The sequence below is a fragment of the Hevea brasiliensis genome, chromosome 4, assembly GCF_030052815.1.
Source record: "Hevea brasiliensis isolate MT/VB/25A 57/8 chromosome 4, ASM3005281v1, whole genome shotgun sequence".
Taxonomy (NCBI): Eukaryota; Viridiplantae; Streptophyta; class Magnoliopsida; order Malpighiales; family Euphorbiaceae; genus Hevea; species Hevea brasiliensis.
In genome coordinates, this window is record NC_079496.1 from 109,985,747 (window position 1) to 110,011,627 (window position 25,881).

Here is a 25,881-nt window from a genome sequence, read left to right on the forward strand (position 1 = left end):
AAAATGCCTAATGAATGGAGGGGTATTTTATTACTATTTTTAAAAATAAGGAAGACATACAGAGTTGCTCAAACTATAGGGGAATTAAACTCATGAGCCATACTATGAACTTGTGGGAGAGAGTTGTGGAATATCAATTATGTGATGACACTTCTATCTCTCCCAATCAATTTGGCTTTATGTCCGGTCGTTCAACTATGGAAGCGATTTTTCTCATTAGAAGCTTTTTCTCATTAGAAGCTTGATGGAGAAATATAGAAATGTGAAGAAAGATCTACGCATGGTTTTTATCGATTTGGAGTAGGCTTATGATAGTGTTCCAAGAGATGCCTTATGGAGAGTGTTAGAACAAAAGATGTATCTGTTGGGTACATACAAGTGTTGAAAGATATGTATGAAGGAGCAACTACTGGTCTGCATACAGTGGTAGGGGACACGAGAGATTTTTCTATCTCAGTTGGATTACACCAAGGTTCAGCTGTAAACTCTTACCTTTTTACATTAGTTCTAGATGAATTGACGAAACATATATAAGAGAGTATCCCTTGATGCATGATGTTTGTGGATGATATAGTTCTGATAGATGAGACGCGAGAAGTCAGTAGAAAGCTAGAGCTTTGGAGAAGTACTCTAGAGTCAAAGGGCTTTAAGTTAAATTAAACGAAGACAGAATACATGCATTGCAAGTTTAGTGAAGGTCGAACTGGTAATAGGAAAGAAGTTAGTTTGGATGAAGTGGTATTGCGCCAAAGTAATCGCTTTAAATATCTCGGTTCAATCCTTCAAGTAGATGGGGGAGGTGAGGAGGATGCTAGTCATAAGATTAAAGCTGGATGATTGAAGTGGAGACGTGCCACGGGAGTTTTATGTGATCGCAAGATTCACAATAAGTTGAAAGGAAATTTTTATCGTACAACCATATGACCGGCCATGTTATATGGTAGTGAGTGTTGGGCAATGAAGGAGTCGTATGTGTCTAAGATAAGAGTTGCAGAGATGAGAATGTTAAGGTGGATGAGTGGCCATACTAGACTAGATAAAGTCCGTAATGAGAGTATTAGAGAAAAGGTAAGAGTGGTGTCAATTGATGATAAGTTGAGAGAAGGGAGATTGAGGTGGTTTGGTCATGTGAAGCGTAGACATACGGAGACTCCAGTTAGACAAGTAGAGCACATTGGGTTAGAAGATAGAAAGAAAAGAAGGGGTAGACCTAAACTGACTTGGAGGAGAGTAGTACAAAATGACCTAGAAGCATTACATATTTCCGAGGATTTAACCCAAAATCGTTTAGAGTGGATAAAGAGAATCCATATAGTCGACCCTAATAAATTTTTGGGATAAATGTTTAATTGAGTTGAGTTGAGTTTGTCATGACAAATATTTTTCAAGAAAAATATTTTATGACATTTGGCTCGCACAGAAAATGATTTAAATTAGTAATGTACAATCATCGATTATCTAATATATCAACCTGAAAATATTTTACATTTTATGCATCACCAAATAATAATGATAATAATAACAACAAAAAAGGTGCTAATCTACTAACCGAAATAGAACAATGTTTACAGAGTTCAAATATAAGTTTAGAAGTTCAATATTTAGTACATAATATAAGTTCAAAAGTCAACAATAGTAATAAAACTAGTAGATATCCTACATGAATATATTAAAATCCATGCCCTCCATGTTGGCTAATAAAATTTTGAACCCAAATCTTTCTCATATTTTTATTTTTTGGCATAAATGTTTTAATACCATTTTCTTAATACCATTTTCTTTAAGATCACATTTTCTTTCCTTGTGAGATCTTTTTTGGGATGAAGGGATAGTAGTTGAAGATGTCTCTTTCTTCTTTGCAGCTTCTTCAAATTCAACATCATCATCCGGGGGAGTAGAATCTTCCTCAGTATTGATATCACATTGGATATCAACAAAAGGATTTGGAAAAATGTCCAGTTGCAATGTTTTTCCCACAACAATTGCCATTTCTTCATATATCTCAATTTTTTTGGTAAGATACTTCTCATGATTAGGATGTGCCTAGTCAATAAATACATAAAAAATGTTATTAATAAGTACATAGTGGATTATTTTTTTGACATTTGTGAAAATATGAAACAAATATTTATATATAAAAACAATTGCTTACCATCACCTCCTTATCATAAACATGTTTGTTGACAGTTACCATCTTTAAATTATCATCCCATCCAAACCCACTTTTGGCTCGAAGTGTTGAAATGGTAGTCCACTCCTTTTTCATAGTCTTCAAATGATTTTCAACATGTACACTAAGACATTCAATTCCAAATTTTTGATTAATTTCCGCAACCACTCGTATAAAAGATTCAGGCTTGAAAGTTGAAGATGGCTTGTTTCCTTTTAAAGCCTCTTCTGCTAATGCTTTAAGTAGTGTGTGAGACATAGGTTTAGACCACCTAAATTGCTTGGCCTTACTTGTCCTATCCTTGTTTCGAACCATTTCTACAAATATTTTTTATTAACAAAGTAAATTCAACAAATTTAATAATAAACACAACTAAATAATTAGAGAAGACTCAACTCAACTCAACTAAGCCTTTATCCCAAAAATTTTGGAGTCGGCTATATAGATTTGCTTTCTCTACTCTAAACGATTTTAGGTTAAATCCTCAGAAATGTGTAATGCTTCTAGGTCATGTTGTACTACTCTCCTCCAAGTTAATTTAGGTCTACCCCTTTTTTCCTTTCTATCCTCTAACCTAATGTGCTCTACTTGTCTAATTGGAGCCTCCGTATGTCTACGCTTCACATGACCAAATCACCTCAATCTCCCTTCTCTCAACTTATTCTCAATTGGCACCACTTCTACCTTTTCTCTAATATTCTCATTACGGACATTATCTAGTCTAGTATGGCCACTCATCCAGCTTAACATTCTCATCTTTGCAACTCTTATCTTAGACGCATACGACTCCTTTAGTACCCAACACTCATTAATATATAACATAGCTGGTCGTATGGCTGTACTGTAAAATTTTTCTTTCAACTTATTGGGAATCTTGCAATCACATAAAACTCCCGTGGCACTTCTCCACCTCAACCATTCGGCTTTAATCCTATGACTAACATTCTCCTCACATCCCCTATCTACTTGAAGGACTGAGCTGAGATATTTAAAGTGATTACTTTGGGACAGTATCACTCCATCCAAGCTAACTCCTTTCCTATCACCAGTTTGGCCTTCATTGAACTTGTAATGCATGTATTTTGTCTTCGTTTTACTTAACTTAAAGCCTTTTGACTCTAGAGTACTTCTTCAAAGCTCTAACTTTCTATTTACTTCTTCTCGCGTCTCATCTATCAGAACAATATCATCCATAAACATCATGCACAAAGGAATACTCTCTTGTATATGTTTCGTCAATTCATATAAAACTAATGTAAAAAGGTAAGGGTTTATAGCTGATCCTTGGTGTAATCCAATTGAGATCAGAAAATATCTTGTGTCCCCTCCCACTGTACACAAAATAATAGTTGCTCCTTCATGCACATTCAACACTTGTATGTACCTAATAGATACCCTCTTTTGTTCTAATACATTCCATAAGACATCTCTTTGGAACACTATCATAAGCCTTCTTCAAATCAATAAAAACCATGTGTAGATCTTTCTTCACATCTCTATATTTCTCCATCAAGCTTCTAATGAGAAAGATCGCTTTCATAATTGAACGACCGGGCATGAAGTCAAATTGATTGAGAGAGGTAGAAGTATCATGACGTAGTCGATGCTCTACAACTCTCTCCCACAACATCATAGTATGGCTCATGAGTTTAATTCCCCTATAGTTTGAGCAGTTCTGTATGTCTTCCTTATTTTTAAAAAGAAGTACTAAAATACTCCTTCATTCATCAGGCATTTTCTTTGAGTTTAGAATCTTATTAAATAATTTAGTTAACCATGTCACTCCCAAATACTTTCACACTTCAATTGATATTCCATCGGGTCCACAGGCTTTACCCACTTTCATTCTCTTAATTGCTTCCTTTACTTCTAAAGATCTAATCCTTCTAGTATATTTCACATTTTTTTCTATTGTTCTATAGTCTATATTCACGCTATTACTATTTTGACTATTATTAAAGAAATCATTAAAATAATTTCTCCATCTTTCTTTAATGTCCTCATCTTTCACCAACACTTTTCCTTCTTTATCCTTAATGCACCTAACTTGATTGAGATATTGATATTTCCTTTCTCTCCTCCTTGCTAATCTGTAAATATCTTTCTCCCCTTCTTTAGTTTCAAATTTCTCATATAACTTTTCAAAGGCCTGTGGTCTTGCTTGACTAACTGCATTTTTTGTCTCTTTCTTTGCTATCTTGTACTGTTCATATGCCTCATTATTATTACATTTAGGTAATTTCTTATATCATTCCCTTTTTTTCTTCACTGCCTTTTGTACTTCCTCATTTCACCACCCTCTCTCTTTTGAGGGTGGTCCATGTCCTTTAAACTCTCCAAGTACTTTTCTAGCTACTTCTCTAATCTTTGATGCCATCTGTATCCACATATCATTGGCCTCCATATTCAGCTTTCATGCTTCGGACTCGAGAAGCTCATTTTTGAGCTTCACTTGCTTTACTCCTTTGAACTCCCACCACTTTGTTCGAGTTACACTATTTCTTCTGACTTTACTTCAATTGTTCATAAACTTGACATCCAAGATCACTAACCGATGTTGACTTGTTAAAGCCTCTCTTGGGATAACCTTGCAATCCTTGCATAGAGCTCTATTTGTCTTCCTGGTTAAGAGGAAGTCGATTTGGCTTCTATGTTGCCCACTTTTGAAAGTCACTAAGTGTGACTCTCTTTTTATAAAGTAGATATTTGCTAGTATTAGGTTGTATGCCATAGCAAAATCCAGGATGCTTTTTCCCTCCTCATTTCGACTGCCAAAACCAAAACCTCCATGAACATTCTCATAACCTTGCCTATCACTTCCTACATGTCCATTCAAATCTCCACCAATGAAAATATTCTCTTTATTCGGTATGCTTTATAGTAAATCATCCATATCTTCCCAAAATCTTTGTTTACTCTCACTATCTAGTCCTATTTGTGGGGTATAGGCATTAACTACATTTATTGTTTCTTCTTCTAGTACTAGCTTTACTAGTATAATTCTATCTTCTACTCTTTTCACAGCTATTGAAAGCACTATCATTAAAATTTCAAAAATAAAATATAACACAAGCACCAAGAATTTTATGAAAGGTCATATCTAACAGTTTGAAAACTCATAAAAGAAAAACTTAAAATGAAGTGAAGTTCAAAACCAAGTATTGCATCATATGGCTCTATTATTATTATAATCATTCCACATAGCAAATTCTATCAGGTGTCGTTTGATTGTCCAGTCTCTATTTTCTGCTCTTTGACTTAAAATGGTCCTGTGTCTCATAGAATGACTCGAAAGATTAGTTGATTCTTTTATGATAAAGTCATCGTGATCAACTCCCATTATATGGTTATGAATAATACAACTTGCTAGCACCACATCAACTTGAGTTTCATAAGACCAATGTGGTTTCGAATCTACTGCATGAAATCATTTCTTCAAAATTCCAAACCCTCTTTCAATAGTTGTTTGCAATGAAGAGTGTCGTAGGTTAAATAATTCCTTTTCATTTCCGGGTGGATGGTCAGTAAATTCTCTCAAATGGTATCGAACACCATGATATGGAGATATTATTGCATTTCGAATACTATAACTAGCATTACCAAGATAATATTTCCCTACAAATTGAAAATTATAAAGATGTACCAAGTATTATGTATATAATAAATTTTGTGCACATATTATAATCTTAGAATTTTTATTTGTAGTACCTTTAGGAATTTTAAGTCCTCCAGGCCTTGTTAACGCATCACTTAAGACACAAGAATCATGTGCAGTTCCTCCCCAACCAGCTAAAACATATGTAAATCTTAAATCAAAACTTATTGCGGCCAAAACATTTTGTCTTTTTGCATCTTTTTGATCTCAAAATTTTCCTTGAATTTCAAGTGGAACATTTGCTTGCACATGAGTTCCATCTATTGCTCCCACACAATCCTATATTGATAATAAACAAATATACTATAAAATATTTTTAACTTGTAAGATGACAACAAAAGCACAAAAAAAAAAAAATAGTAAAAATGTTATTACCTTAAAATAAGGATAAAACCTTTGGTTATTCATTATCTCTGCTAGAGTGGAATTGTCTGGATCTTTAATGAGGTGCTTGTACTATCTTAGAATTGTGTTTAATACAATTCTAAAATATCGATGAATAGTTTCAACCGACCTATAATATATTCTAGCAATTTTACGAAATCTGGTATTTTGTCCAACAATTTCTAAAAAGATAAATACTTGTTCTTCAATAGACATATTTGTAGTTGACCGTAAAAGGTTATGTCTAGTAAGGATATCACAAAAATTATTAAATGCAAGAGGTGTCATTCGAAGTTGCTCAACAGTGCCTATCACCTCGATATAAGAAACTATTCATATAGTATTCTCTTTCAACATCTCCATTTATACGAGGCTCTCTTGGTATATTTTTATATTTTTCAATAATAACAGCACTAGTAGCTATAATAGATACAGTTGCACCCATACAAGCAGCATGAGTGGATTTGTCACCCATCTATAAAGAAAAATAAAGAAAATAATAAATGAAAATTTAAAAAAATTAAAATAAAATTTAAAGTAGGCCAAGTATTGTGAGGACCAATGGCAATGGACATATTTGAGAGGATAAAAAAAAATTCTATCACTTGCATGTTTGGATCATGAAATTCTGGAAAAAGAGGAGTCTTCTGAATCAGCAACTTAGTGATTATCTAAGAACGAAAGAAACCTATCCGATTAAATTCAATCTTCAGTTAGTCAAGCTTTCAATCACACTCTCCTTTAAAACTAAGCCAACGTTGGTTTTGTCTTCTTGCTTCTGCATTAGATTTAGATATTGTTATTGCTCTGTACATCAAATGATACAGTTGCAGAGTACCAGAATGGAGCCAATTTGGTTTGAAAAGTGCTTGAGGATTTGGTTCAATTGGAAGAAACATTTTGTTGTTTTGAATTTTGAAGCTTTGTGATGTTTTTATGCTTTACTAAGAGGAGGGAAAGTCTGCTTGAGACGTAAATGTTACAATTGTCTTGAAAATAATCAAACATTTTGGTTAATAATGTGGAAAGTCAACAGGTATCTCTTCCTTTTTTTGCTAATGGCACAGTCAGGTTTGGAGTCTTCAAATCTAATTGTGGGTATTGATTTCACAAAGAGCAGTGAGTGGATGGGTTTGGCTTATCTGGGTGTATATGATTCATTCTCTCTTTTTTTTTTTTTTTATCTTTTGTTTTTCAGAAATATACTGAAGCTAAGCTTTCTTAACCTGCTTCAATATTAGGTGCAAGGTCATTTAATTGAAGAAGCCCACATAATATTAGAGATGGTCCGAATCCCTATTAAAATAAATAATATCTATCATTGGAAAATCATTGTCTTCTTTTGATGAGGATAACTTAATTCCCTGCTTTGGATTAGAGATGGTATTTATCTAAATAGGTGTTTTTTGCCATTTAGAGATCTTAGCACTTAAATGGTCTCTCTCACTCATCTATTTTCTTTTCTTTGGTTGCCTAGAAAATGAAGGAAAAGATTGTAGTTTAATTTCTTTAAAAGAAAAATGTTGTTTTGGCTCAAATTATTTTATGAGGAATTTTTTCTTCTTAGTGTTTCAATAAATTAGTTATGGGATATTATTTGATTGCAGGGAATACCTTGAAGATTTCCCTCACAAGAGGTAACAAATATAGAATGCCTATTCTGGGATATGTTTTAACGACCTGCAGAAACAGAATTCTTTATGGTTCAGGATTTTATATGAAACTCACAGCCAGATCTCCAGAGTGTTTGTGTTCTAATTTTTTGAATTGGTTTCTTGATATTTTGTAATAATAGGCTTCCAAAGATGTGGGAAGAGTTGCTGATTGAGATGGGCTAATTATCTTATACGTGATATGAAGATAGGAGAATTCAGTATAGAGGAGAAGCAAATGTTCATTCAACTTCATGCTTCTCTAGGCAACAGGTAAAATCACGCAAGTGACTTCCCTCTGGAGCTTTGGCTTACCCTTTTCTTTTAAATGTTAGACATATTGGAGCTCAAAGAAATTTTATTTGAGACGTTTTAGAGCCAACAGGTAAAATCACACAAGCAAGACTGGCTATTGCTATTTTTAAGGTCAAGACTCTAAATATGCATTTGATCACACCACAGCCTTAAATACTATGGCATTTAAGTTTTTGAAAATGGTTCATTTATAAATCTCCAAGTTATTTGTTCATTTGCACTTCTATTTCTGCCTTTATTTTCCAACTGTACCAGAAATCCTTGGTTGAGTGTAATAAATGGGCAACATATTGAAGTCCAAACTTTTTACCAAGTTTTACTGGGTTCTCCTTTTTTTTTGGATGGAAAATCAATAAGAAATTGCAAGGCATAAATTCTTGAGAGACCATGTCAGTTTTCCTGTTGCATAATGGGTTTCATGTATGTTCATGACTGGAATTTTAGAGCATTGCTTACATCCCCTTACAAGGATAAGCAAGAATATTGGGTTAAATTCAGGAATTCAAGTATGGTTTTTTAAACTTCCTATGACAAGTTGTATCTGTCTTTGGCATTGAATCTGTTTTGTTTGCCTGAGCTTTAGGCTTAAAATATAGGTATATGTGGAGGGTAAATTATGTGGAAGACTATATATGATAATTATTATAGACCAAGATAAAATTCATGGAAAGAACATTAAAAATTTGAGACAAAGAAAACACTGTGTAGACTTGATATTATATATATAACAGAATTGGACCCATAATTTATGTACCAATTGCTTAAACATAATGAATCTCTAGGCCTAGTTGATAGCTTTAGTATTGGGAAATCACTTGACTTATGATAGAGATGGTTGCCTTTAACATATCACATGAGATTTTGCTTGGATTATAGAACATTAACTAATTATACTTCCCACAATAATAATATTATAACAATAATTGAAGATGAGTTCGTGACATTACTAATGGCTAATATTATAACTTGAAAGTAATTGTTAATTCCTCAATATAATTCAAATAGCATTTTCATTATAATTAGTTCAAGATGCACTACATATCTAAAGATTCTGGGTCTTGATTTAAGACTTGCAAGTATCCTTTCTATGCTTTTCTTTTCTTCTTGTTGATGTTAGACTGTTAAGAGTAAGTATTGCGGCAAATTTCTATTCTTGTGTGCTCTGTTTTTGTCTCTTTCCATATATATAGTTTTATATGGGAAATGTTTGCCTAGTGCTCATTATATATATATATATATATATATATACACTGGAGTTGTGAGAAGAATTTGTAATGTTATTGTTAGCTTAAAAATGAATGCGCAGGTGATTGATGCTGCCCAAATAAATTGATTTCCAAGTTACAAATAGACATCGGTGTATATATATGATTTAGAAAATAATTTCTTTTTCTTACATTCAAATTTGCTTTGTTTGTATAGATTTTGAATTATTTATTCACCCTTTGATATTTGATATAGTCAATTAGCCGTAGGCTGTATAAAATTTTCTAGCTGTTTTTCCGAGGCAAAGAGACTAATCTCTTCTCCAATGCTTTTCCCTGAAAATTGTTGCCCATTGACTGCTTTAGTTTTCTTCTGGCAGTGGTAGTGGAAAGATTCTGGTCCTGATTAATGCTTATGTCGGGTTTCGTCCCTTCATATCTAGACTTTTGTTTTGTGTATATCCTTTGCCCTTACTGTATGCAAATCATTTACCAGCTTGACATTTTTTTATTAAAGCTTGTATGTTCATCAAATCGGATGGCTTTTTTTTTTTGTTCATAACCAAATCAGCCTTTTAAAAACACACGTTTCTGATTCTCATATCATTACAGAATTGTTGCCCAAATCGTTAATGCTGAAGCTTTGATGAATGGATTTAGCGAGGCTAACGTGTTTGCGTTTTTGCCTATGAGAACTAAGTGGTATGGAAAACCTTTGCTGGGTTGGACACAAAGCTGATTCATGACTACGAGTAAGCGTGTCCAAGACAGGAGCAGCAAAAAGAGAGTGCACGATCTGGAGATAGTGACAGAGAAGTGGAAAATAGTGTCGAAGGTGATGGCAGTTATGGAAGTCTTGAAGTGGGAGGTTGATATGGTAATCGCTTTGAGAAATCTTGAACAATACAGGAACCGGATCAATCTACCTAAGCCCCATAAAATATCTGTTTTTCTTTCGAAATCTCCTAAGCTTTTTGAATTATATAAGGATCAAAGGGGAGTGTTATGGTGTGGGATGACGAAAGAAGCAGAGGATTTACTGGAAGAACAGGAAAGGTTAATTGAGGAGCATTCTGATAAAGCTGTGGAGTATGTTAATAGGTGTCTGATGATGTCTGTTGACAAACAGCTTCGGGTGGATGAGATTGCACATTTCAGGAGAGATTTTGGCTTGCCTATGGGTTTTAGGACCAAATGGGTGCATAAATATCTCAAACTATTCAGAGTTGTTAAATCTGTAGATGGAGAGGAGTATTTGAAACTTGTATCCTGGAAACCTGCTTGGGCAATCATAGAGTAAGAGAAGAAGATATTAGGGGCAACTGAAATAAGTGTGCATGAACCAGGATTGCTTTCATTGCCATTTCTATTGAAGTTTCCTCCTAATTACAAGAAGCTGGTGTATAAATATGGAGGGAAAATTGACCACTTCCAGAAAAGGTTTTATATATCACCATATGCAGATGCTAGAGGAATCACAGCTGGGTCCCTGGAATTTGATAAGAGGGCTGTTGCCATTATTCATGAATTGCTCAGTTTTACCATTGAGAAGAGATTGGTTACTGCTCATCTTACCCACTTTCGAAGAGAATTTGTGATGCCACAAAAATTGATGAGACTTTTTTAGAAGCATTTTGGGATTTTCTATGTATGGGGAAGAGGTTTAGTGTGTTCTTGAATGAAGCTTATGAAGGCCAAGAGCTGATTGAGAAAGGCCCTTTGGTTGTTTGGAAGGAAGAGCTCCTGAGCCTTGTTGGTTACAGAGGAAAGAAAAAGAAGATTGAAAATTTCAGTGATTTATCAGACATGGAGTATGCCAATTTATTGACAATGATTCTGAGAAAGAATGCATGAGCATGCAATTGGAGTGTGAGGAGACAATGGGTGATATAGAGGATGCTTTACTTGTGGACAGTGATGAGATGGAGGTTGGAGAGCTTGGTAGTGCATACAAGGATAGTGATACATCTTGAGGTAAGGAACTTTGTCTTTCTAGTTTGTTGATGGTCCTCCATAAGCTTCATCCTTTTATTTTAGTTGGTGAATGCAATTAGACTACGTTGGTCCCATTAGATAGATGCTTAGAACTTTTTTTTACGCACACACTTGATTCTATCTTTTTGTGCTAATTACTTTATGATTGTAACTGTGAGCTGATATGCATGCAGATCCAGTAATCGAGAAACTACATGCATTGTATCATTGATCACTAATCATGTAAATGATTTTTTTAGTTTAGAAAGACATAACAGGCATTTTATGTAATAAATATATAACAATTAGAGGCAATTTGGCCCTTTGAAATGTCTTACCACTGGATGACTAAAGACCTACTGCTAGAAAACAAAGTCTAGCGTACTTGTTGTGAACTTTCTGTAACTATTTTATCCATTGAAGTTGAAATTGTATAAACCATAGTTACCAGATTCGTGATGAACTCAACCAGAGTTGCCAGATATTAAAATGGAGACATCCTAATGAAATCGAATTTTTTGTTGATCTCCATATCATCCTTTTAAAGAAATATGTTTCTGATTCTCATATCATTACAGAATGGCCACCCAAATCGTTAAAGCTGAAGCTTTGATGAATAAATTTAACGAGGCTAATGTGTTTCTGTTTTTGCCTATGAGAACAAAGTGGTATGGAGAACCTTTGTTGGGTTGGTTGCAAAGCCGATTCATGACTAGGAGTACGCATGTCCAAGAGAGGAGCAGGAAAAAGAGAGTGCACGATCTCGAGATAGTGACAGAAGTGGGAAATAGTGTCGAAGGTGATAGCAGTTAGGGAAGTCTTGAAGCAGGAGGTGAAGATGGTAATCCCTGTGAGGAATCTTGGGCAATACAGGACCCGGATCTATGTACCTAAACCTCATAAAATATCTGATTTTCTTTTAAAATCTCCTAAGCTTTTTGAATTATGTGAGGATCAAAGGGGGTGTTATGGTGTGGGATGATGAAAGAAGCAGAGGGTTTGCTGGAAGAACAGGAAAGTTTAATTGAGCCAATAAAGGAGAGGAGTACTTGAAACTTGCATCCTGGAAACCTGATTGGGCGATCACTGAGTTAGAGAAGGTGTTAGTGGCAACTTACATAAATGCGCATGAACAAGTGTTACTTTCATTGCCATTTCTATTGAAGTTTCCTCCTAATTACAAGAAGCTGGTGTATAGATATGGAGAGAAAATTGAGCACTTCAAGAAAATGTCTTATTTATCACCATATGCAGATGTCAGGGGACTCCAAGTTGGGTCCCTGGAATTTGATAAGAAGGCTGTTGCCATTATGCATGAATTGCTCAGTTTTGCCACTGACGAGATTGGTTAATGATCATCTTACTCACTTCCCAAGAGAATTTGTGATGCCACAAAAATTGATGAGACTTCTTTTGAAGCATGTTGGGATTTTCTATGTATCTGAGGGGGGGAAGAGGTTTAGTGTGTTCTTGAATTGAAGCTTATGGAGGCCAAGAGCTGATTGAGAAAGGCACTTTGTTTGTTTGGAAGGAAAACTCCTGAGCCTTGTTGGTTACAGAGGAAAAATTAAGATATTGATCTGAAATTGATGTTTATTTCAAAATCTTATAGAACAAACTTAAAGTTTAATAGAACATAAATTTGTGGTGGATCCACCCTTTTGTAGTGTTGGAGGTTTAGTTTAGGGAATTCATTTTTTGGCATCTTTCTTTCTGTTGAAATACAGTCCATGTGATGCGTTTGTATTGTTAAATCGCTGACAGAAATCTGATTCTTTCAAGTAAATTTTGAGTGCAGAAGCTACACCTCTTCAACTAGTTCCTTGCAATAACTTCCTTGTACGCAAGATTGTTGACTTTGATTATTCTATTGATTGTGCATGGTATCATCATTCTCAGTTTTTGTTGTGAGTTAATCTCTGAACATTTCTCTTACATGAAATGCTTTCGATCACATGGATGTCCCTACCTTCCATCAAGTTGAGATGTAGCTGCATGTTACGGTGATTGTGACTTGTTTTTATCTGCACCCTGGAAAATTGTTATGATCAACGTAGGCTTTGCTTGGTAGACTTTTATTCATCATCCTCAGGTCAGCTGGACCATTGTTAAGCTCTCCCTTTATTTCTGTCCAGGAATGTGCTATTGAAGAGGCAGGCCAAGCTATGAACAAAGATGGGGTCCTTGGGGACCACTCTGCTTAGGGCTTATGGCATCCAACTTGTGAAACAGTTGCTCCTTTATGCAGCCAGCTACAAGGTGATGAGTTAATATATAGTTGTCTTACACGTTCAGTTACCGTCCAATAAATAGGCTGACGTTGCTACAGATGCAAAGTCTTGCATATAGGCAGATGCACACGCTGGTAGATTAGTGATTTTAGTTGCTCTGTCTAAAGCCATCCCATGGAAACTTTCATGTCAGATATGAATACGACTAAGCACATTGAAGTTGTCTGCAATACACTTTAGTCCTCTAATTTTCAAACAATCATGACTTAGTTCCTGCAATTGTTCATACCCTTTTACATAGAGAGTCAGGTACTTTACTGCAAGCCAACTCTTGTACCTAATTCACATGATCAGTGGAGCTCAGTCCAGTTAAACTCTCCTACATCCTTTATATCCCCCGGCCAAAAGATCTTTATAACTCACAGCTTCCTTTATTTAGGAACGATAAATTAACCCATTTGGGCAAAGCTTAAAGATTTTCCTTTTTTTTCCAGTTGTCCTTTCAACGAAAAGGTGAGTACTAAAATGGTAACGTGGGAGACAAGTTGACAGATTAGACAATAGTGAAAAAAATTAGATAGTATTGTCTACTTTGGTTCATCTAAACTCACGGATTTGTCTTCCGAATCTTTTTTGAGGCTCAAAAGTACATTATCCAGGGAAATAGTACCTTAGCTTCTCATATCAATTTATTCCTGTTCCCTTCGGTTTCTTTTGGTTTTACAGAGAAGGTACTATTTCCCTTCATAAAATTATAGAACACGGGATATTATACTTTTTAATCAATTTTCATGTTTGGATATAATAAACTTTAAAATAACGATAATTGATAAACAAATCAATTTATAATTATAGTGTTATGTCAAATATCTTGAAATGCATTTTTAAAACTAGATGTAAAAATGTAAAAAGCTTTGAATAGTGTTTGGAACTCCCAATGAAGAGCTTAAACTTTTGAATCAAATAAAAAGTAATTAATAAAGCTTCTTTAATACGTTATCGAGTTTGTTTCATTCTAATTATCATTATTAATTTTTGGTTTTAATAGGCAGGTGTGAGACAGCGATATAATCCTTTCTCAAGGGAAAAACATGGTTAAAGGCTAATTAGTTGTCATATAATGTTATCCTTTAAAAAATCTAGTTGACTTCTTAAATATTTCTATCAGTTGCTTTAGCTGTATTTAATATTGCGCCTCAGCTATCTTAATTTGGATGAGTGAATATGGATGTCATTCTCATCCCCTGTATAGAAAAATCTCCGTTTTTCTATTACTCCATCAGGTAAATGCAAGGTCTCCTGTGTTGAAACGTCGTAAATGGAGACCATCAAATGGTTATTTTTAATGGCTGTTGCAGATTACTTGGAGAAGAACATGAATTTTTAAAGATTCAAATCACTATATTGAGTTATTCATACAATGTATAGAATACTCCTAAGAATGCACATCCAAGGTCGGAGAGAAGCTCCTCACATCCTCAAAATGATGGAGAAGGATAAAATTGAGAAGTGGGTCTCGTTGAGCATGATTTGTGGGTGACTCCATGGAAAAACGAGGAGACTGAGTTTTGTTGTTTGCAGAAGCGTCTTACTGAGTTTAGCTTGTCTCGGGCTTACATCTTCAAGATAGGAATCTGAAGATGTCACCGATGAAATAAAATTTTTCTTTTTTTTTTTTTTTTAATCAAAGAAATATAATGTTATTGGAGTACAGCTGCAAGCAAGCCTGTAAATCATAAATGAGGTACAAACAAGAGTGGGGTTAGTGTGTTACATTATATTAGTACCATGTAATATAAGCTAGCGTTTATGTGAAAATAATTGAGTTTATGTGAAAATGATTGAACGAGTTTAGTAATTATTACATATAAATATTTATTTTAAAATTTATATATAATTAATTAATATATATAATAAATGCATAAATTTATATATGAATATTTAATTTACTCATTAAATTTGTTTTTATATAAAATTAAGCTAATAATAATAATAATAATAATAGACCACTACAAGAAGTGTTATATTTAACAGTACAAATTTTTACTGATAAAAATATAAAATTTATTATCAAAACTTTATGATAATAATATATGAAATAATTGTGACTGTTATAAAAAAATTATTATTAACAGCAATAATTATTGGCGAAAAAATTTCAATAATAATAATAATTATTAATATATTTTTTTAATGTATTATTGACAATAATTATTTATATTATTTATAGTTAATAAAATTAACATTGCCTTTAATTTTGTACCAAAAGTCATTAACCCTATTGGTGTAATGAATTGGTTGTAGGTCCCACACCAATGAATTGATCAACAAATGTAAACCACCTTTATCTTCTTCATCTAATTTACTTTGTCTAGATTTTTTACCTAATTAACATACCAAATTGAGGGGCGGGCAGCTGGAACAGTAAAAATCATAAAACTACAACCTTTAAGTTAGCTTAGTCAAATCAATATAATATATTATTTGGCCATGAGTATTAAAAAAAATTGGAACTTAACATTCAAGTTAAACTTGATTGAATTTTATTTTATTTTTATATTTAAATTTAATTTAATATATGAAGAACTTAAAAATATTTTATATGATTTGATGACTTTGAAAAATTTAGATATTTTTTTATTAATTTAAAGTTAAAATTCAAACAAGATCTTAAGTTTATTTAAAATTACATAAAACTTAAATAATCAATAAAATTAATGAATCATTTAAAAATTAATATGATGAGAGCATACTCAATTTATATTAATAGCTAGACATTATCAACCAGGTTGGCCTGGCAGATGTTAAAAGACTCTCAACCAATCATAGTTATTAAATTTGGATTGAATCAGTGAATTAAATTAATGAACTAATTTTTAAATTAATTTGAGTTTATAATTGAATCAAATAAAAAGGTGATAAAGTGGTTAAATAAATGAATCGGTGTAACTTAGTTGATCTTATCAATTCAATTATTAAATAGAATCTTTTTTAATGTTGATACATAGAATTACACTCAAAATCTCATAAAAAATTTTTAAAATCAAAATCAACTAATTATATATTTTTTATTTTAATATATTTATTTTTTATATATATTTAATATTTCATTATTATTAAAAAGAGAATTATACATCTATAAAAATTTTTATACATTATATTATTTGGATGCTTTTATATAAAATTTAAAAATAATATTAAAATTTATTAAATATAACTTAATAAAAGTTAAAGTTTTATTTTAAATAATTAAAATTTAATTAATTAATTATATTTATTTATATCAATAAATGTTCTATTTAATTAATTTTTAACAATTCACTAATTAAAATATCGTTCCACTGATTAAATAACTGATCTGTCCGCTTATTACTTTTACTGGGTTAGCCTCCAAATTGAATTTAATAACACTGCTCTCTAACTACTTTTTGTACTGCAGTTTGACTCTTTAAAATGTCACAATAAATTGGACATACCAAATCAAATAGTGAAATAATCCACTTGATCCTGATGGAATCACTTCATTATATTCAAAGTATTATACTAAATTAATTAAAGAAAAAAGAGAAAAGAAAAACCTGAAATGAAATGAAGAAAAGTAATTGAAGGGGCAAAAAAAAAAAAAAAAAGCTTGAATTTGGATAAACTTTCAATGAATGAAGAATTTAAGGCAGTCTACAACGCCTCAACTGCACCCCAACTCAAGTTGGTGGCTACATTAACTTCCATCTCCACCCACCAAACTTTCATTAACTAAAGGCATAAAGAAAGATTTATTTGTATATATATATATATATATATAGTTACATAAAGCATGTGAAGCCCTGCACTTGACATCTACAACATGGGCAGTGAAAGAGATCTCTTGTCCACAGAGATTGTCAACCGTGGGATAGAACCCTCAGGTCCCAACGCTGGTTCTCCTACATTCTCTGTCAGGGTAAGGAGAAGGTTGCCGGACTTCCTTCAATCAGTGAAACTCAAGTACGTAAAGTTGGGTTACCATTACCTTATCAACCATGCCATATACTTGGCCACCATACCAGTTTTGGTGCTGGTTTTTAGTGCTGAAGTGGGGAGTCTTAGAAGGGAAGAGCTATGGAAGAAGCTCTGGGAAGATGCTAGCTATGATCTTGTCAGTGTGCTTTCTTTCTTTGCTGTTTTCGTCTTTACAGTTTCTGCTTACTTCTTGTCTCGCCCAAGGTCCATTTATCTCCTTGATTTCGCTTGTTATCGCCCTCATGACGATCTCAAGGTAATATTTTCTTTCCCCTTCACAATATTTATAGTAAGAATTTTTTGTTTTTTCACTGAAAATTTTTAAAGAAGAAGGTGGCGCTCCTTGGTTGTTGTTGTTGTTATTATTATTATAAAAAGACAAGCAAAACTTTGATATAAAAGATAAATAGAACCGTGATGTGACCAATAATTTTTCTTGTTTCTACTAATATTGCTTTTGTTTATGGGTCTGGTTTCCATAATGGGTATTTGTCTGTCTATTTTAATTTTTCTCTGTATTCAATAAAATTTAGACAAGTCATACTATTTTTTTTATCGGTTCAAATCAGTGTAGAAGTTAGGATATGTATTTTTTTAAATAATAATATTTTTATATATATTTTTCTTTATTAATTTCATGAAAAGATTTAGAGCTTGTTTCTGTTATTAATAACTATAGCTGATGATTTTAAGTATGCATTTATTATTATTATTATTATTATTATTATTATTATTATTATTTTACTATATTTATTATTTTTTTATACAACACCTCTCAATTTGTTGGTCCAAATGAATGGTTTTTGATGATCAATAATTTGCATGTTATAGGTGAGCAAAGATGAGTTCATCGACATGGCAAGAAAGACAGGGAAGTATGATGAAGCAAGTCTTGAATTCCAGAAGAAAATTTTACAATCATCAGGAATTGGAGACGAAACCTACATTCCCAAAACACTTGTCGCAACCATGAAGGAAGGTCGTTTGGAGGCCTCAACAGTAATGTTTGGGGCACTTGATGAGCTCTTTGAGAAAACCAGGGTCCGACCAAAGGACATTGGGATCCTTGTTGTAAACTGCAGCAACTTTAACCCAACCCCATCCCTCTCTGCCATGGTGATAAATCACTTCAAGATGAGAAGTAACATCCTCAGCTATAACCTTGGTGGAATGGGCTGCAGTGCTGGGATTATAGCGGTGGACCTAGCCCGTGACATGTTGCAAGCCAACCCTAACAACTATGCTGTGGTGGTTAGCACTGAGATGGTGGGCTATAACTGGTACCCTGGCCAGGAACGCTCCATGATTATACCCAATTGCTTTTTCAGGATGGGCTGCGCCGCCGTATTATTGTCGAACCGGCGCCGCGACTACCCTCGTGCCAAGTATCGCCTTGAACACATCGTTCGGACCCATAAAGGAGCTGATGACCGCAGTTTCAGGTTTGCTAGTTTTGTGCTAAATAGTTCTAGTTTGAAGTAGATTTCTGATTTGATTTGATGATATACTTCGGAACCATTAAAGAAACTGATAAAATTAATTAGATGTAACATGATGAATTTATGATCTTTGTCTTGGTTCTAATTCAAATTTGTTGATGTTCAATGATTAGGTGCATTTACCAGGAAGAAGATGACCAAAAATTCAAGGGATTAAAAGTGAGCAAACAACTCATGGAAATAGGAGGAGATGCACTGAAAACCAACATCACTACACTAGGACCACTAGTGCTTCCCTTCTCAGAGCAGCTCCTCTTCTTTGCGACCTTGGTTTGGAGGCACTTATTTGGCAAGAAAAATGGATCTTTAACATCACCATCCCCCAAGCTCTACATCCCTGACTACAAGCTCGCATTTGAGCACTACTGTATGCATGCAGCAAGCAAACCCGTGCTTGATGAGATACAGAGAAATCTTGGACTGAGTGACAAGAACATAGAGGCATCAAGAATGGCACTGCACAGATTTGGGAACACTTCTAGCAGCAGTATATGGTATGAGCTAGCTTATTTGGAAGCTAAAGAGAGGGTGAAGAGAGGAGACAGGGTTTGGCAACTTGCATTTGGGTCTGGTTTCAAGTGCAACAGCCTGGTTTGGCAATCCATGAGACGTGTGAAAAAGCCTTCCAGGAATCCATGGCTTGATTGCATTGACAGATACCCTGTGACTACATTTACAAGCTAGGAATCCCTGGATTTTCCTTTTCTTTTTTCTTCATCTCTTCAGCCCAAAGTGGATAGATTAAAATTAATCCATTTGAAGGTAATTAATTAATTCCTGATAAATCTTAATCAGAACTTTCTGTTAGCAAGGATAAAGAAAGTTATATGTGTATCTTTAGATTTGAATAAAAGGAATTGGGAAATTAAATATATAATGGAAGTTGCAATTGCTGCTGGTGAATCTAGGTTTGTGTAAAATAACTGGGCTGTTTTTGTAAGAGTTTGTAAAACGTTTTGTTTTGCTATATGGTTAAAGTTGAATGACTTTTTTTTTATGGAGAATTTAAATATTTACTTTCAATTTTGGTATGAGAAATTCTTGTCAGATCCAATTTATTATACATCTCAAATATAAATATATGAATTTATATATTTAATAAGTTCATTCCTGATAGATCGAATCTAAGTAAGAAGAAACAAACTTACAAAGAGAATTGCAAAAGAAACTTATGTAAAAAATTATAGAATTGGTTAGTAATTGCTTCTCATATATTCATGCTACCAAACTTGAGCTTCCTCTATATTAATATTAATAGGGAAATTTTTGTGTAGACTAAATTTATCATAAATTTAATATACAAAGATATAAGATTTATATGTTTAATAGGTGAGTTTCATCTTACATCTTATATCTTGGGTTCACAATAAACAGATCTAGACAAGAAAAATCTATACCAACATGCCTATATTGACAAAAGAAAAATTAATTTGACTTAGACCTATCAATAAAGTGAAATAACAAATCAATTTTCACATATCATATATGCATTAGTCTAGTCTTAACGATTTATATAATATATAATTAGAAAAAATGGGCCACTTTAATACGTATCATGCATGGTTACAATGACAAAAAGCTAACACCTAAATTACTAATTTAATTGCTTATAGCATTTGTTCATACATAATTATTTTATGCAACTTGCACAACAAATAAACACATTACTTGGTTGGATGATTGGGACTCACAATGCTGCTTAGATTGGAAGCAGTCAAACAAGTCATACTGTCCAAAGGTTAGCGTGTGTGATTTATCTATATGTTATTTAATTTGATTATTTTTTTAAAATAAATATATAAAAAAACTATAATATATAATTAAATTAAAGATTAAATTTTATTAAAAAATAATTCTAAATCTGCTATATTTATATTTCTGTATATGTGAGTATTCATTTGAAAGACAAAGTGAGAATATTTCTACAGGAATATTAGAAAATCAAGTAGAGTTTGACTACTTATAATGAACTTTTTTCTTAAAAGAGGTAAACGAAAAATCTTTTATCAAGAAAGATTTTTATTTTTTTAATTTTTTTTAAGAGATAGAATCGCATCATGATTCCGTGTAAGATGTGGCACTTGACTTCATTCCAAGCATAATAAATAACGAGATATAAATATATCAAGAACATGTTACTTTTTTCATTCATATATCATAATCAATACTCACGGCCTTTGGTATGCTCGACTTACTCGCAAACTTCAATTAGGGCATACTGAGATACTCAACTCTCCTTTATTTTCACGTAGGTACCTTTTTTTTTTGTTAATAAATAGAATACTTGCACATATGGATCAGTAATATGAATAGATCGTTGTTAAAATCATGACAATTTGAATAGAGTCCTTGTTCTTTTATAATCCACACACACGCACACTCCACATTCAATGTGGGATCTGAAGGGCCATCAAGAAAGGATATTTGTAAAATTATTTACTAATTAGAGTTTTTTTTTTTTTTTTTTTTTTTTTAAAGTCAACAAGACTTTATCGAATGTGACAATGCATACTTATGAATTGGGAGCAAATTGACACTTTGACAGACAACTGCATGCATTTAATCTACAATATTGAGGTAGACTTTATGAATGGTCACTTAATCTACAATGTTAGTGTAGACTTTGTGAGTGGTCTCTGTGGGTCTACACTAATACTGTAAATTGCATGAATACAGTCGCCTATCAAAGTGTCAATTTTCTCCCAGTTCACAAGTCCACATTCATACTGTTACAGTTGAGCAAAATCTTATTGACTAAAAAAAAAAACAACCCTAATTAATAAATATTTTTGCATTCACCCCTTCTTGTAAAAGGTTTTCATTGTTTATCCCTTTTTTAAGAGATAGAACCGCATCACAGGTTTCGTGTAAGATGTGACACTTGACTTCATCTCAAGCATAATAAATAATGAAATATAAATATATGAAGAACAAATTACTTCTTTCATTCATATATCATAATCACTCGCAGACTTCAATTAAGATACACTGACACACTCAGGTTTCTTTTATTTTTACTCGGGCACCTTTTTTTTTTGTTAATAAATAAAACACATACACACATGGATCAGTAATATAAATTGATCGCTGTTAAAATCATGATAATTTTAACAGAGTCCTTGTTTCTTTACAATCCATACACACGCACACTCCATATTTAATGTGTGATACGAAGGACCATCAAGAAAGGATATTTGTAAAATTATTTACTAATTAGAGTTTTTTTTTTTTAAAAAAAGTCAACAAGACTTTATCAAACGTGACAATTCATACTTATGAATTGAGAGAAAATTGACACTTTGACAGACAACTGCATGTATTTAATATGCAATATTGAGGTTGACTTTATGAATGGTCACTTAATCTACAATGTTAGTGTAGACTTTGTGAGTGGTCTCTGTGGGTCTACACTAATACTGTAAATTGCATGAATACAGTCGCCTATCAAAGTGTCAATTTTCTCCCAGTTCACAAGTCCACATTCATACTGTTACATTTGAGCAAAATCTTATTGACTTAAAAAAAAAAACCCTAATTAATAAATATTTTTGCATTCACCCCTTCTTGTAAAAGGTTTTCATTGTTTACCCCTTTTTGGAAAAAAAAATCATCATTAAAACATGTAATTCATTGACAAAATTAGGTAAATATATTTGTCCTTCGCAGTCTTGGTGTGTTTCATTGGCTCCATTATTTCTAGTTTCTGTAATTGATTTGCGTGTGTGTTTCTTGGGCATGCAGCGAAAGGCAATATATTCCCAAGTTCATAGTCTTACTTGGTGTGGAGGAAACTTCCCCTGGTGAAGTATGGACTGAAACCTGACCACCCATTTGTGGAGGACTACGCGTCTTGCCAAATGGCTATGTTGCCAGAGCTTTTCTTTCCAGAGGCAGACAAGGGAAACATTTGTTCAAAAGGGCTTCTAAATGGTGGTTTTGGGGGGATATTGAATTTGAAGACCTCACCAAATTGAAGGCTGATGTTGTGCATTGCTCCTGGTTATGATGGGAAAAAGAAGCGCCAAGGTTTGTTACCTCAGCCTTTTTCTAGTCTCAGACTCCTCTCTGATCATGCCCCTCTATAGGTATTCTATGCCAATGACCCCAATAATTGCCTTTATTTAACAAGATATGAAAATCTATGCATACACTGATGCACATAATTGCACATGCCTGACTCCTTAATTAGTAAGAAATCCGTGGAAAATGTTAAAGGCATATTCCCTAGACAAATTGAATATAAATTCAATCTTGAATAAGCTAACATGCATATATGGATAAATCATATATATTTTTAAATGGGTTCTTAAAGAAATGATGTAAAAGTTGAAAAAATAATGAGTATCATCCGGCAGGATTCATCCATTGATTCCCAACATGGGTATTGTGGGGTACATAGAGAGTGTGTCCAATCTACACACAGCAGAGACAGATTGAAGCTTGCTAGTATTGGAGAGATGATTGAAAAAACAAATGAAGAAATACAAGTGATAAAGAGGGCTACTCGATTTTAAAAGAGGCATTGCATTTCTACTTTTAGTATATCCATTATCGACCATAGTGATGAGATATGTGAGGAGATGGGTTGGAATCCTTGGAGGAAGAACAACTGGTTCTTGGAAGCTTTCAGTCCTCACAAAAGCCAAGACTACCAAGAAAAGAATGATGCATAACAACAGAACAGAACACAAGCTTGTTTGTCTCTGCGTGGAGGCTATTTCCATATCATAAGAGACTTAATTTTATATCACCTTATGACTATTTATTTCTGTAGCTAAAGAAAAAGAATCTTATATCACTGGATCTATAAGCACTTATTTGTAATAAAATATGTTTTATTAATATAAAACACAAAATAAAGGAAATGCTTGTACCAACTTGGAAAGTGGGCACTGCCCTTATTACATCTTTGAGCTTCTCTATGCTGATTGCTGCATGTTACTGTGATTGATTCAAATGGGGAAAATAAAAAATTGAACTGAGTTGCTAAAAGTATTTTAAAAATTAACCCAGTTAAACCAATAAGAACCTATAAAATTTACATACGTTATGAACTTTGATATCACGACCCAACCTATGGGCCGGACCGGCACTAGGACCTGGACCAGCCTAAAGCCCCTGAGACCCATAGTAAGCCTAACTATTCCTCAACCCAACTCTAAGACCCTTTTGGGCCCAATATTAAGAATTCAACCGGACATAGTCCGACCATAAAATGGACCATTTAACGAAGAGTTTTTGACTCACCCGACCTGTAAACACGATATATAATCATAGTTCAGCTCACCCTCAACATAATCAAATGTCATAAAAATAAAAGGGAGCTCGGCTCCCTCATCAAATCCAACTATACATGCTTTTAATAAGTATACAGGTCCAACATGACAATTATATTATGGACCCAATCAAATAAATATTTCTAACACATGTGAAAATTCTAAGAGTTAACAGAATTATACAAACATTACAGACATTAATAAATGACCTGCGAAGAAGAAAAGTAGGTTAACCACAACAATAATCCTTCTGTAGCCTGAAAAAATAATTCAACAGAAGTAAGCGTTCGACTCAGAGAGTAAAATATCAATTTTAACCATAATCTCTATGGCTATCTAAAGCTAATGCACCCTGTAGAGTGAAATGCAACACCGTCATAAATTTCATACAAATCACATCAAAAAGGCAATTTGGAGCACTCACATACCTGATAATATCAAACAATACATATACGGGAGCTGATCCCCTATACAGCCCTCTTAATCCAACCTCTGCCAGCGAAGATCTCAAGCCGGACTTTCGCTTAATAAATCAAATACGGGGTCCCAGCGATGAACTCAAGCTGTGTCTACCCCGAAGGACCGGGTCCCAGCGAAGATCTCAAGCCGTGTCTACCCGTCCTGTCCATATCCAACACCATACCACACGCACGCCAACGCACGCACACTGCTCCAAATTACCACAACAACATCCATGGCACTTTAATAGTTGTGAATGCAACATAAAACGTGCCTAGAGTTTAACTACATAGATACATATTTATAAGTGATGCATGGGCATGCTTAAACATATAACAATATCGAAATTACAATTAAAATTAATATTTTACTCACAGACTTAATCGCAGTCACTATGGCGGCTGGGCGGAGGAGGAAGGCTGTCTCGATTCACCTGACAATTTTTATCACAATTATTTAATAAATTTGACTCAATGCAAACTAAGAAAAGACCAAAGATGTCCTAAGTCGTGCCGAAAATCCAATAAAGTCTCCCCTATAACTAGGACTTACCCAACCTGCAAATAGGTTTAAAACGCACTTCTATATCCACAAATCATACACCCACAACTCAATCACATCACACAGCCCCTCCTAGGCCCATCCAAACAGTCATCAATCACAATATGTAAATTTATAATTTAGTCCTTATAATTGACCCTTTTGCAAAAACTACCCAAATGAGTTCTAAAAATTCTAAAACGTTGCCCCGCAGTCCTTAGCATTATTATTAAGCTAGTGCAAAAGGAATTATAATTTTCTGAGCTACCATGAATATTTTATGGATTTTTAATCTAATTCAAGCACTAAACAATTAAGAAAAAGTAAGGTTCAGGTTTACCTATGCCAATTCTGACTCTGGGGACACGCTTAAGACGTCTGACAACTGTGGGGTAACCAAAATTTCGACCCAATTCTAAGACTTTTTTGGTAGCCTGTTTGTCTGGCTGAAAATTCACAAACCCGGGCAACTGTCGAATTTCCGCGAATTGAAGGTACCTACACGAAGCCCATAACATGGGG

General features: G+C 33.6%; 4 protein-coding genes and 1 pseudogene across 10 annotated transcripts in view; 4 read left to right on the plus strand and 1 right to left on the minus strand.

Annotated features, from left to right (window-relative positions):
• Positions 1-2,485, minus strand: part of LOC131179493 (uncharacterized protein At2g29880-like) — a 4,711-nt gene extending 2,226 nt beyond the window's left edge. The window contains exons 1-2 of the mRNA XM_058146353.1: positions 2,153-2,485; positions 1,759-2,043 (exon numbers count right to left, since the gene is read on the minus strand). Coding sequence (XP_058002336.1) covers positions 1,759-2,043; positions 2,153-2,485 — 618 coding nt within the window. The remainder of the gene's footprint in view (positions 1-1,758; positions 2,044-2,152) is intronic.
• Positions 1-11,809, plus strand: part of LOC131168753 (protein WHAT'S THIS FACTOR 1 homolog, chloroplastic-like) — a 26,639-nt gene extending 14,830 nt beyond the window's left edge. For 3 of the 7 annotated variants that reach the window (XM_058145877.1, XM_058145876.1, XM_058145874.1), the window contains exons 3-5: positions 7,817-7,846; positions 8,005-8,134; positions 9,994-11,809. The gene's annotated coding sequence lies outside the window, so the exon portion shown is untranslated. Of the gene's footprint in view, positions 1-1,862; positions 2,015-7,816; positions 7,847-8,004; positions 8,560-9,993 lie in introns of those variants that run through there. The other 4 variants (XM_058145878.1, XM_058145875.1, XM_021836064.2 and 1 more) reach the window with 4 other exon arrangements.
• On the plus strand, positions 10,124-11,809 carry LOC110673042 (protein WHAT'S THIS FACTOR 1 homolog, chloroplastic). The gene is given in 3 exon segments (XM_058145880.1): positions 10,124-11,030; positions 11,033-11,206; positions 11,209-11,809. Coding segments are annotated over 3 exon segments (1,227 nt in total). The 3' UTR covers positions 11,355-11,809.
• On the plus strand, positions 11,218-13,173 carry LOC110673067 (protein WHAT'S THIS FACTOR 1, chloroplastic-like; annotated as a pseudogene).
• Positions 13,174-17,387: 4,214 nt separating this feature from the next.
• LOC110673034 (3-ketoacyl-CoA synthase 10) lies at positions 17,388-20,081 on the plus strand. The gene is made up of 3 exons (XM_021836018.2): positions 17,388-17,841; positions 18,417-19,027; positions 19,198-20,081. The coding sequence occupies exons 1-3, from the start codon at positions 17,431-17,433 to the stop codon at positions 19,766-19,768; spliced, it is 1,593 nt and encodes a 530-aa protein (XP_021691710.2). The 5' UTR covers positions 17,388-17,430; the 3' UTR covers positions 19,769-20,081.
• Positions 20,082-25,881: the final 5,800 nt, after the last annotated feature.

Excerpts from the sequence above, each read along its gene's own strand:
- LOC110673034 (XM_021836018.2), top strand. The coding sequence starts at position 17,431 with ATGGGCAGTGAAAGAGATCTCTTGTCCACAGAGATTGTCAACCGTGGG. Across the intron at positions 17,842-18,416 it reads GCCCTCATGACGATCTCAAG|GTGAGCAAAGATGAGTTCAT; the intron begins GTAATATTTTCT and ends TGCATGTTATAG. Across the intron at positions 19,028-19,197 it reads GCTGATGACCGCAGTTTCAG|GTGCATTTACCAGGAAGAAG; the intron begins GTTTGCTAGTTT and ends TTCAATGATTAG.